This window comes from Vigna angularis, chromosome 11 (assembly GCF_016808095.1).
Source record: "Vigna angularis cultivar LongXiaoDou No.4 chromosome 11, ASM1680809v1, whole genome shotgun sequence".
In the NCBI taxonomy this organism is placed as follows: domain Eukaryota; kingdom Viridiplantae; phylum Streptophyta; class Magnoliopsida; order Fabales; family Fabaceae; genus Vigna; species Vigna angularis.
The window spans coordinates 25,764,101-25,776,829 of NC_068980.1; the positions used below are offsets into that span (position 1 = coordinate 25,764,101).

General features: G+C 30.0%; 2 protein-coding genes across 3 annotated transcripts; both read left to right on the top strand.

The window, feature by feature from the left end:
* Nucleotides 1-1,343: 1,343 nt before the first annotated feature.
* LOC108333235 (uncharacterized) lies at nucleotides 1,344-4,512 on the top strand. 2 transcript variants are annotated; one of them, XM_017568623.2, is made up of 6 exons: nucleotides 1,344-1,633; nucleotides 1,901-1,956; nucleotides 2,131-2,186; nucleotides 2,278-2,778; nucleotides 3,444-3,618; nucleotides 4,143-4,512. In XM_017568623.2, exons 1-6 carry the CDS (start codon nucleotides 1,480-1,482, stop codon nucleotides 4,293-4,295), a joined length of 1,095 nt encoding a protein of 364 aa, XP_017424112.1. In that variant the 5' UTR covers nucleotides 1,344-1,479; the 3' UTR covers nucleotides 4,296-4,512. The 2 variants fall into 2 exon arrangements, with proteins under 2 accessions (XP_017424112.1, XP_017424111.1); XM_017568622.2 differs by having other exon boundaries at nucleotides 2,128-2,186; nucleotides 4,143-4,510.
* Nucleotides 4,513-8,571: 4,059 nt separating this feature from the next.
* LOC108334452 (ATP synthase subunit O, mitochondrial) lies at nucleotides 8,572-12,066 on the top strand. The gene is made up of 6 exons (XM_017570307.2): nucleotides 8,572-8,799; nucleotides 8,957-9,007; nucleotides 9,396-9,639; nucleotides 11,135-11,247; nucleotides 11,557-11,643; nucleotides 11,739-12,066. The coding sequence occupies exons 1-6, from the start codon at nucleotides 8,686-8,688 to the stop codon at nucleotides 11,865-11,867; spliced, it is 738 nt and encodes a 245-aa protein (XP_017425796.1). The 5' UTR covers nucleotides 8,572-8,685; the 3' UTR covers nucleotides 11,868-12,066.
* Nucleotides 12,067-12,729: the final 663 nt, after the last annotated feature.

A 12,729-nucleotide genomic window follows, 5' to 3' on the forward strand; every position in this document is an offset into this window, starting at 1 on the left:
TATATGGTTTTTGAGGAACTTGCTTTAAACCTTATAAAGCTTATTTTAGTCTTGACACCTTATCTTCATTACCTTTAATATTATTTGATGCACTCTTTAATAACATTTAAAATTACTAATTTGGCATTCCATTGGTGAATACTTTAACCTTTTCGTGTTGCAAGAGTTATTAAAGCTCTAATTGTATCTAGGAATTGGAGCAAATATTTTATTATAGTCAACTATAGGGTGTTGTAAGTATTATGTACAAGTAAATTTTTTTTTTATTTCTAAATTGTGCCATCAAGAGTGAGCTTTGTTATGTAAACGCATTTAAGTTTTACGACGTGATTTTCATGTAAACAATCTACGAGTTTGAAAAAATATTATTTTTTATTATTTTAATTTCTTTTTTCATTGTCTAGACTTTCCCTTCTTGTTTTTTTTTCTTCTTCAAAGCATTCATGCTCAATGATTATATTTAATGTTTTATATATATATTCACTAAAGATCTTACTCATTTAGAAGTAAACTTTAGTAAAATATATAATTGTTGTGTAGGTGAAGGAAGTATTCTTATATTATCCACCATGTTTTTTTGGGTTGTTAATAACAAGAATTTTGGGGAAGTTGAATATTATATTTTGATTTTAATAAAAAAGATAAAGGAGGTAATTGTTGTTTTGTTATATAAGTTTAGAATATACTAATGTAATAAATATATCTTGTGAAAGATAAATTTAAAAATGTTGACTAATTTGAAGGAATTTATTGAGTTTCCAACGTCACAATAAGTGACATAACTTATTAATAAACTTCATCCATCCCCTAATAATAATGGTTGTCTAATAACTATTTTCTACATAATTCTAAATTTTCTTAACTTTTAGAATTACTTGAATTTGTGGTTAAATTTTTAGATTTATCTATTATGTATTTCAACTAAAATCTCTTTACTTTTAGATTTTTTGTTGTTGTAATTTTTACAAATTTATATCATAGTTACTACATCTATTTTATCATTTTTTTTAACATGATTTTTTTTCTATTTTTTCTCATGGTGTTGCCTTTGAATGATAATATACAAAAATTGTTAAAAAATATTTTCCTATACAAAATATCATATTGGTGTAGTAGGTGTTGTGACGTGACGTGGCATCATCATTCAACAAAACAATTAATAAAATTAGTAAAACTCTATATTATAGATAAAAAAAATAACAGTTGTAAAGATCAAAACAATACAATAAACATACTATAATCATCTTCTCATAAACACTAATTAGTTATAACTCATGATGAAGGGATCAACCAAGACTTCCAACGGTCAAAAGCAATCCAATGTCGGTTCCTAACGTTCATTGTTCCTTTCCCTCTGATCCATAACGGTCACATTTGCACTCTTCAGTATCACGTGCGCACACACTCACCCAAAGCTCTCTGGGTCTCTCAACTCACTCGTCTCTCTCTCTCTCTCTCTCCCTCTCTCTCTCTCTCTCCATGGAACCCGCGAAAATTGACTGGAAGAGACTTGAGTGGAACTTCGTGGAAGACGAACTCTACGAGCACATCAACGCGCCCAAGTGGGTCGACTTCTTGTCCCTTGACCACTCCGTCAATGATCACGCTGATGAAGCTTGGTTTTGCAAGCCTGGTATCGTTCTTTCGCTTCTTTTCTCCTTCTTTCAAGGGAATTTGCATCAGGGGGGGCTAAATTCGCTTCTTTTTCTGTATGGGTGTGGTCAAAGTTTTGAACTTTTCAGTCACAGTTTTATTGTAATTGTCGATGTTGTGAAACATTGTGGATAAGTGTAGATGTAATTGTGGTTGCTTAGACCCCAAAAGATTTGATATTGTTGCCGAGATGATCCTTGTGGAGCGAATCTCAAAACTTGTCTTACTAATTTGGTGGGTTTTGCAGATTGCAGACATCCCAAGACAGCAGAGGATTTTCTCAGATCAGTAACTCCTTCCAAGGTTTTTCCCTTTCTTTTCTCTATCCTCTTGTTTTTTGTTAGGTTATCAATCTTGGGTATTTCCTCATTTGATAAAAAAATTAACCTTGAGCTGGTTTTCTCATGCCGAGGTTCTAATTATGGTCTTTTGTGATCTTGTTCTGAGGTTCTTTTAATCTTTTGTCTTTTCTAGAAGGGTTTTAGTCCGGGCTGTGTTTCTGAGAATCTTCCATTTAGTGACAAAAATAGAAGGTACTTGTAAATATCAATCTTTATTGTTTTAACTTGTAATTCAAGATTGTGTTGAGAGATTGAAATTCACCAGTTTTGTATTGTGGCACAGAGATGTGAAAATCAAGAGAAGGATGCCGGCAGTGTCCTCAGCTTCACCCAAAGCTGATAAATTTAGATTCAACCAAGACAGTGAAAACCAAGACCCGAATGTGTTCACTCCTCCAACTTCTAAAATTAACCCCATGAAGGAAGCAATTAAGTCTAGTGAGGAGAAGAAGATTTTGGTTGATGACACCTTCGAGGACCACAAGGTGCCTTCTTTGAGATCAACCTTATCCGCCAAAAATTTGTTTGCGGGCAGGCCAATTCTGAATCAAATCACGGAATTCTGCAATGAATTGAGGAAACTGGCAATAAGAGCAAGGGAGAGAGAGAATGCAGAAAATTCGACCCCCAAAGAGAGTGAAGAGGTAGTAGAGAAGACCCCATGTTCTGTTCAACCTTTGGCACACTCAGATAAAAAAGAGACAGAAAGGAAGCCACTGCTGGAAGTAAGTAAGGCTGAAAGATTGGAGGAAATGTGTGTAAAAGGGAAGCAACAGAGAAAAAAGTAAGCATAAGATCATTCCTTGATGGTTTCTACTGGAAATTCTAAGAATTACTTGGAGATAACAAAACCATAAGATTGTTATATTTTAATTCTCTATTACAAAGATGCACATTATTTTCTGCTTCTAGATTTTTCTGTAGGTAACACTTAAAGCAACTTTAATTCTTGAAATAAGGTATTTTCACACATAGTAAAAAACTTATGGTTCTTTGGGGTTGTCCAATTTCAGTGTTAAAACAAAAACAGTGCTTTGGTAAATAGTGTAACTCATTGTCTGTTTGATGTTGGACTGCATATATCATTGATAAATAAGTGACATTGCAATGTTGGTCTGCCTTTTGTTCATGCACTTATTAACTTAGTCACAAATTTGGTGTAGGTAGTTGTATAATTCATATAGCCTAAGTTTGTTGTAGGGTTAATTTTCTCACAAAAGAGAAAGCTACCTAGAACACACCCACCTCATTTGTGCATCATGAATAAAACTATTTTTGTGTACACTCACTCCCCTTGGGAGGAAAATTATTGAACATGAACGTTATTTGAACATTATTTTGTAGTTCAGTGACCTTAAAATGTATTATAACTTATTATCATGAAGTGCAAGTTACCACCACATTCTAACATTTCCTGGGATAATCAATTGTTATTACTGTGTTCTGCAGAAGAACTGATGAGGCAGAGAACATGCCAGTAACTATTGACCTAGAGAATATAAAGCACAAGAGGGAGGAGAGTTTACAGCAAATTCGAACAAATCCTCCCTCTCCTCAGTGCTTCTCTGCAGCACGTGGATTCAACAAACCCACCCCTTCAAAGGCTTACAAATCCCGGCTAATGGTATGTTTGTAGGTTACTTTGATAAGGTTCAGTTTTTTCAGATTGGTAGAGGACATTTGATTAAACAAAATCAAGCTGTGTTGTTTTGTTCTGCATACATTTTGATCCTGATTAGTAAAAATCATTAAGAACTTCTTTTGATATTAAACGATATCAATTTACTTGCTTGCTACTAAATCATTAAGCACAACAAATTTCTTTCATATAAGAGCATGATATTTCCTGTATAGTCTAATATGCTTGAAAGGATAGTGCAAATGTACCAATTTTGATTAGCCAAAACACTTTTTTTGGTGTTAAATACTTAATAACATCAATTTACATGTTGTTCACTAAATTATTCTTGTTTTGCTGCAAACTGGTGCATTTAACTTAAACACTTTCTTTCCAATCCTACTGACTGAGATATGTTAAAAAGTTGAAACTTTGAATCATAAATTTGCATAAAAAAGTTGAGATATGTGCTTGATTGCACTTATCTCTAACTTAATACCATAAATTGTTGCTGATTTTGTTTTCTGTAGGAGAGAGGAGTACTTGAACAAATTGAACTAAAGAAGGAAAATGTGAAGGAGTCTCCTGCAGAGAAGATGAGAAGCACTACGATAGTTGATGGAAGAGAAACAAAAGCCTTGGACATGTTTTGGTTCCTGAAGCCTTGCACACTGTCAAGCTGAGTTTTTGAAACTATTATGTCATTCTTTCATTTGTTTTTTCAATATCAGTAATCTTTAATGTAGTCATTCTTTATAACTGTAGTTATCCTTCCTTAATTTGTTGTCATATGTTTCCCATACAGATTCTTGTTTGTACCATTATTGATTCATTACATGAAACTCTAATGATGATTCAATACACAAAAACTGGAACAAATATTTTATTAATAAGTTATCAAAGTACGACCACTCACTACAGACACCTTCTTGTATCAAATACACTTGTGCATTTTCTACCATCCCTACTTTTACATTATTATATTATTAGTTTACTTTTTCCTAATTTGTAAATATACAAGAGTTAGAAACTGTGGAAAATAGATAAAATACACACAAAAAAATGGAAGATTGAATTATATTTTCAAATTATTTTGAAAAGTTTCATACGATGATTTTAACTTTCATATTATGTTTTTTTAACTTTCATAACTAATGCACATTTTAAAAGTTATTGGTGTTTTTATTCTGAAGAAATTTAAACATTAAAAAATAAACCTAGTTTTAAGGTCAAAATGATATAATAAGAAAAGGTAAAATAAGAAGTACAAAAATATATTAATTAATAGAAAAATTATTCAAAATAATATTTCAATTTTATCATAAAGTTCTTCATAGATAAAGAAAGAATAAGAGATAAAATAAGAAGATAATAAGAGAAAATGTTATACTTTTTTACATTGGTAAGAAAAAGTGTTGCTAAATCTTTTTTACATTAATCTTAATATATTTATACATGTTTTATTACTTTTTAAATATTTCAAATAACATTTTATCTTTTTTATTTTATATTTCTATTATTTGATTCATTATGGTAGAACATCCATCAGTTCTTTTATTTTATATTTTTACTATTTGTTATATATTGTTAATAACACTATCTTATATTATTTAAGATAGTATGTGTATTTGAGCTTAGTTCATTTTTCTCTGTATACTTTTTATTATAAATATATTACTTTATGCATATTTTGTACGCAAGGTTTCATTATTTTTATACAATTTAATTCATTTGCTTACATTTAGTTTATCTTATTGATTTTCTTTATCAATTTATATTTACGATATTTAATTTATATTCAGTTACTAATATTTTTTATTAATTTATAATTATATTATTTAGTTTATTATTTTCAACGTTAGAAACTATTTGAAAAATTATTAATAATTATAACATTGTATTGATAATAATATCTTATAATTTTAAAAAGAAAAGTGGTAATTAACTCAAAATAGTTAATGTTAATTATTATTTTTAATAAAAAAGTAATATTGAAATAATAAATAGAATAAGTTGTTTTACCCATGGTCTCAATACTAACAATTCATAGTTGGAAACATTGATTAATATTGTTAGGGACTTCGAATAAATACTGTTTAGTATAAGAGTGTTAAAACGAATCAAAACTGAAAATCAATAAGAAAATTATTTTTCTAAATGTTTTGATTTAGATTTTAAATTGAAAATAAAAACGGAATCAAATTACTTGTTGTATTTATTATATTTAAATATAATGTTATATGTTTAAAATTAATAAGCAACGTTATATTTAAATACTGTACACTCTTACTTGTATTTATTATATTTAAATATAATGTTATATCTTTAAAATTAATAAGCAACGTTATATTTAAATACAGTACAATCTTAAATGTTAAATGTTATTTTATTATTTGATTGGATTGTAATATATTTATAATTTGCATTGTAGTTTCTACCTATTATGTAGTTTCCATATGGATATGAAAAAAAAGTGAAAAATGTTATATAGCACAACAATAATTATATAGAAAAAGAATAATAGCAAAGACCGGCGAGTTTTTTATCATAAAATGTTTGATATTTTCCCATGAAAAATAGTTTGTTTACTTTGGTTCATATATTTATATTAAATTGAATTGAATCCAAACCAAATTGGAATACATTTAGTTTTTAATATTTATTTAGAATGACATTTTAATAAAAAAATGAATTAACTAAAGTTAAAAACAGCCCTAATTTATTTCATATCCAAAATGGTATCACTTAATAAACCATCTTTTTTTATTAAAAGAAACATATGGTTATGTTTTTTTATTATCTAAAAAACATAAAATAATTGATAAAAATAAACGGCAGAAGTTATAAAGAACCATGAGAACTCTATAGAAAAAAAATTAAAAAATACATTAATAACATTAAATATTTCTTTTTGTACCTGATTAAATCTATTAACTCTAAATGGAAGTTTATTAACATTTTCGAAATATTAATAACATGAAAAATACCCATCTCCCTTAACACTACCAAAAACATATGGATGAAGCAAAAAAGCATGGTAGATAAGAGAGCCTAAAATTGATACACCTATCTCTTTTTATATCCCTTTCAAACATCAAATAAAAAAACATAATATTTATATTTTTTTTAGTTAATTCATCATAAATTCTTTTTACATTTTAAAATAAAAGTGATATTTAATTGGTGTTTAAAATAAAAGTGAAAATTGGGTGAATGTGTATCATACCCCAATTGATAAAGTGAGTTCATTTCACACACCCAAAAACGCTTCCAAAAGCCAAAATATTGTAATAATTGTAATGACCAGAACAGAGCAAGCAAAAGTTTGAAAAAACTCCTTGATGATCTGCTTGAAGATACAAAAGGATTGAAAACAAAACTGAAACTTTTACAGTAAGATCTTCTTAAGGCCATTGTTGAATGCATCTACCAAATTAGTTTCTCTGCTAAGATTTTTTTATTACTCTTAAGAATCATCAGAACAAGAACACAAAAAACCTGAGAATCTACCTTCCGGTGCAGAGTAAGCAACTGATAAACCTTGTCCAAGCTACAAGCAGACGAGGATAGATCCTGTTGGTGTAGATTCTTAATTCTCTTTCCATGTCTTCCATGGTTTCTACGAAGAGGTTTAAGTTTCTGATGGGTGGAATAAATAGGACCAAAGGAATAGCTGAGAAACCCACTGCGAAGAACAGAGACGACATAGTTCTTCGTTTTATCCTTCGAATTCTGTCACACCCTCCACCCACAGAGGAATAGCATCAAAGGAAACAAAGCGAAAGTTGAAAACTTTTATCACAAACAGAAAAAGGGCATTCAAATTTGGGAGATTTATGTCAAAAAAATAGAGGAAAAAGAGAGATCAAAGGTTTCAAAAGTTAACAGAAAAAATGTGTGAAACTGCTCAGAAACCTAAATCCAAAGAGAAGAGAAGTAAGGAATATATATATATATACTCGCTCGTTGATAGATAGAATCATTTATTTGCGTAAATTATTATCTGTTTGGATTTTTTTTTCTATTTTATTCTTAAAAATTATTTTAAAGAATTTATTTATTCTTAAATAATATGAAAATATTAGGTGTATCAAAATATTATTTTTTTGTTATTTTTTTCTCTTAAATGGATGCTCTCTAATTTTAGGTGTAACTTAATAGTTTTTCCAATTTTCATTTTAGTGACGTTGGGGTAACCAAATTTATTATTTAAAATTCATAAGCAATCATTTAATTTAATGGATTGTTTGGGTTACTAATTTAGTCTCTTTTCATATTATGATTTTTTATTAATTTTTATTTTTAATTTTGAATAAATGATAAATATAATGAATATTTAAATAAAGAAAATGAGATGTATAATTTTAATGATGATTATTATAATATATTATGATTTTATATAATTTATTTATTAAATTTTAATAAAATAGTATCATATTACAAATAAAATTTAAAATATATTTATAAATTTATATATTAAAATATAAATTTATGTTGAAAATTGAATATTCATAAAATTTTAATTTTGTATTCGAATTCAATTACAATTATCAATTTTACTTAATATTATTTATCCAACTGTTTATTTCATCTAATTCAATGCGTGTACTCAAAATTTACTATAGATTCTTTTGGATTCGGTCATATACAAATTTTTTCTCAATCCTAGACTTACGTAGTAAAATCTTTGTTTCTATCTTAATTTCTCTTATTGTGCAACAACTTTATGTTTTTTATTATTATTATTTTATTTGCTACCACCTACCATAAATATATGTTTTAATATAAGAATGCCACTTATGAATTTGGGTTGATAATCATACACCATGCCAGCAAGCATATTATATAAATTCAAGATGTGATGTGTAATGTTATATAATCCATTAAAAGTAAAAAGAAGAAAGTGTAAAAAAGAAAAAAAAGTAAAAAAATAAAAAGAATAACTCTTAAAATTTACTGCTGAGTCTTCATTAGCCCTATTCAGATTCAGTTTCCCTTTGCCTTTGTTTCTCTTCCAAACTACAGAACCAAACTCGCTCACTGAAACTCGACAAAATTAGGGTTTCTGCAGTGATGGCACTCTGCAATCGCGTCAGATCGGGAATCTCCCTCTTCAACAAATCCACCTCCCTCACTTCCCACCGTTCCAATCTCCAACGATCTCTCGTTGCCCCTTCCATTTCCCTCGTAAGAATCATAAACCCAACAATCTCAATTTTTCTTTCTAGTTTCACTTCCGTGCCCTCTATTCGTTTGAAAGTTTTGGAATCTGCGATTTTTTATTGTTCTTCATTTTTATATTTTGATTCATAACTTGCTCTTGTTTCATCCTGTTCTTGTGCAGGCCTCCAGAAATTATGCTAACGTGCCCGGAGAAAAGGACCAAAAAGTTAAGGTATTGGAATACATTATTTTGGGTTGTAATTTATTGTGTGTGATTCATTGATGAAACGAATATGCGTGGAAAACTGTGTGCGTCGATGTATTTTCGGCTAAGTATAGTTTGTTGAATGGAGTGGTTATATTTAGTAGAATGGGATAGTCCTTCACAGTGCCGCGAAACATGTTTTGCACCCCTGTTGTGATATCTTGTATTTAGTGTGTCGATCGGGATTTCCTTGAAGGAGATACCTTTGGGTAGCCAAAAGAATCTTCTTTTTGATCATGTATTCAGTTAGTGCTGGTTGAATGTTTGTACAAAGTTTCTGTCCCCTGTTGTGCTTGTTGTTTTCCATGGTTTGATCCAGTTTTTCATGTATTTTTCCTCTTCTGTTGCTTTTTAGGTTCCTTTGGCCTTGTATGGAGGTTCAGGAAACTATGCCTCTGCTTTGTACATTGCATCTGTCAAAGCTAATGCAATCGAAAAGGTCGAGTCTGAGCTTCTGCAATTTGTTGAGGCAGTACGGAATAGTTCCAAATTTTCACAGTTTATAAAGGATTTGTCTGTGGCTAAGGATGTTAGAGTAAAAGTCATCCAGGAGGTTTGTGGAGAAGCTAAGTTTTCGGACGTGACAAAGAACTTCCTTGGTAAGATAAGTCTTCAATCCTCTAGTTGGCATGACACGTGTGAATTTCCTTCTGACTGTAGAGCATTAATCCTGAAAGAAGTAATAATTTCTTCTCTTATATATTGTCTCTTCACATGCTCATACTATTGTACATATTTTCTTTTTAAACATTTTAGCTATTCAACGTGAATTTTAGCTAATTTTTGTGGGCAACTCTGCTTTCTTTGTACTGTTGTTAATTAGAAATCATTCTAATGTTACTGTGGAAGCTATCTCAGCTTATTGTTACGCACTCACATCTTTCAGTGGATTTTATATTTGCATCTTCTTTTTACTTCCCATGATTGGAAATTATACTTAAAGTATAGCTCCTTATCACCCAATTGTCTCCAATGTTTATTCCAGTCATATTAAATTTACTGTTAATTGACAGTTTAAGTGTGAATCACCAGAATTCCGAGCTCTCTTTCCACTTAGCTTTTTCTGCATGTGAGTTATAAAACATTGAAACACACTTTCTAGTGTTTGAAATAGTAATATTTATTTACTGACAGATGGAATTGGGGAGGATTACTGCAAGACTATAACCTCCTCTCACAGAGCAAGTGCTTCAGAGAATAAATACTCTCTGCCTAATAAACCCTTAGCTGAAAAAGTATAAAACAACAGGAACGCCCAGATACCCCTAACCTTCGTTAACCCCTCTAAAGCTTGCTGTCACCCTTTTTGGGTCATGGCAATCATGCCAAAACAGTAAGGAAAACATAAAAGAATTTAGTCATGTGCTCCTTCCTTAATTCGCATTGTATTTCTCCTAGTATAGATGCTAATCTTAGGTCACTTCCCTGACGCTCAAGCTGAACCTATTCTACTTAGGTGACTTTATGCTAATTATAGGAGTTTATCTAGAATAATACTATTAAGAAGGATGCCTTTGGGAGTGTTACACAAAAAGAAAAGGTCTGAAATATAACAAGTTATCTCTCTCCGTCTCTGGTTAAGCATGACAGCCATTACTGTCAAAATATTATGTCAGGGTTCTTGCATGTATCAGTATTTGAATAGAATATAGATAGAGATGGGCAAAAAACAGGAATTGAACTCTCGCATGGTGGATTCACCATCCACTGCCTTTATCAATTTGGTCACATCATTCTTTATAATATGTAAAAATGATCTATATCTCAATTTCTTAATTAATCATAAAATAAATAAAAAGAAAACGTATGTATAAATCTGAATAATAGATTACTAATAAAATAAAAAAGGTGCAATATTAAAAAAGGTTGTTTGCATTCTGGTTGAAACTTAAAATACGTGTTACAATAGCGTTAGTCTTCAAGGCTACGTGTCATGGCTTTTGTTGGAACTCTTGTCTTGGGAGACTGTTAGTTACTTTGGTTCCACTTTTGTAGCACTTCAAACTGTCTCATTTATCTTGAACTAAATTAGATGCTAGCTACATTATTTTTTTTATACCATTGTTCATTGATTATTATTTTTTGCTTGTGAAGTTATTGCTGCTGAGAATGGAAGGCTTAAAAACATAGACACCATTGCAAAGAAGTTTAGGGCGTTGGCAATGGCATACAAGGGAGAAGTGAAAGCGACTGTAACCACCGTTGTTGTAAGTAGTGTTGTACCTTTTCGAGTATTTTTACATAGTAAAATTGTAGCGTTGAACATCTAATTCTGAACGAGAGCTAGTATATCAGCATGCCCTACACCTACAGATGAATGCTGTTTTATTGGTTAGTAGTTTCTTCTGTAAACTGTCTAAATGGTCATGCTAATTTCGGTAGTTGGGCATGTTAGTGTTTTGTAAAATTGTATTGAGATTGGCTTTTGGATGCTTTAGTTGGATGTAATATGAAGTTATGTCGCTGGACAACAGTGTGATTAGTTATTTCCTTACCTAACTATATTTTTTTGCCAGGCTCTTCCCCCTGAAGAGGAAAAGGCTTTGAAGGACACTCTTCAAGAAATAATGGGTTCTGGAGCAAAGGTTCATCTTGAACAGAAGGTACTAGTGTGAAATTTTGTCCACCTGAGATTATGTGCGTGCGTCTCCTGAATTCAAGTTGTTAATTTCGGACTTTTTTCCTTTTGATTTTTCAGATTGATCCTAGCATACTTGGTGGTATTGTGCTGGAATTTAACCAGAAGGTCTTTGACATGTCTATTAAGACCAGGGCACAACAGATGGAGAGGATCCTCCGAGAGCCCGTATCCATTGCCAACATCTAAATGACAACATTCTGTGTGTTGTCATGGTTTAACTTACATTCTTGTTCATTATAAATTGTGTGGATACAGATTTTTATGCGATGGAATGTCATCATTTTGCAAATAAAAGCTACCTCTTTCCAACTTCTTGTTATACCTTGTCGCAATCTCAGTGTAACAGAATATATTTTGATTTGGAATTTTTAAGAGGTTTTTATTAGTTGGTGTTGCCTGGCAATCTGAAATTGTTGCGTCCTAATACAAAGTAAAGGAAGTCAAGTCTGTATGCATTGGATGGGTACTATTAGTGAGTATGAAATTAACATCTACTTTTTGCTATTATAAGATTTCACGATTTTAGTTTTGCATAAATCGAAACATTATTTATTCATCAATTTTAAATTGTTATGTGCAAAAGTTCGTAGGGTACTATAATATTAATTTGGTTAAAGATTAAACCAAGCTGGTTGCTTTAAAAAGAGAAAGATTGCTAAATTAGAATTATATTTATTCATAATCAGTTTAAGACTATAATTCATATATCATCTGAAACATTGCTAAATTATAGATTTTAAAATTATTTAAAATGTTTTAGATTACATGATTCAAAATAACTAATTTTAACATTATATATTTAGAATAAGTATAAATCACGTAATTTAGAATAATCATATTGTGAATTACGTAACTTATATTCTAATTTACATAATCTAAAATTATATAATCCTTTTTGAATTATAGAATCTAAAATATTGTTCCAAATATCTAAATTTAAGATTGTGGAATTTTATTATATAATCTGAATGTTTTGGATTACGTTATATACTAAGAATATATTGTAACAAAATTACTTGATATTTTTAAGAGTACGAAAGTGGGAAGA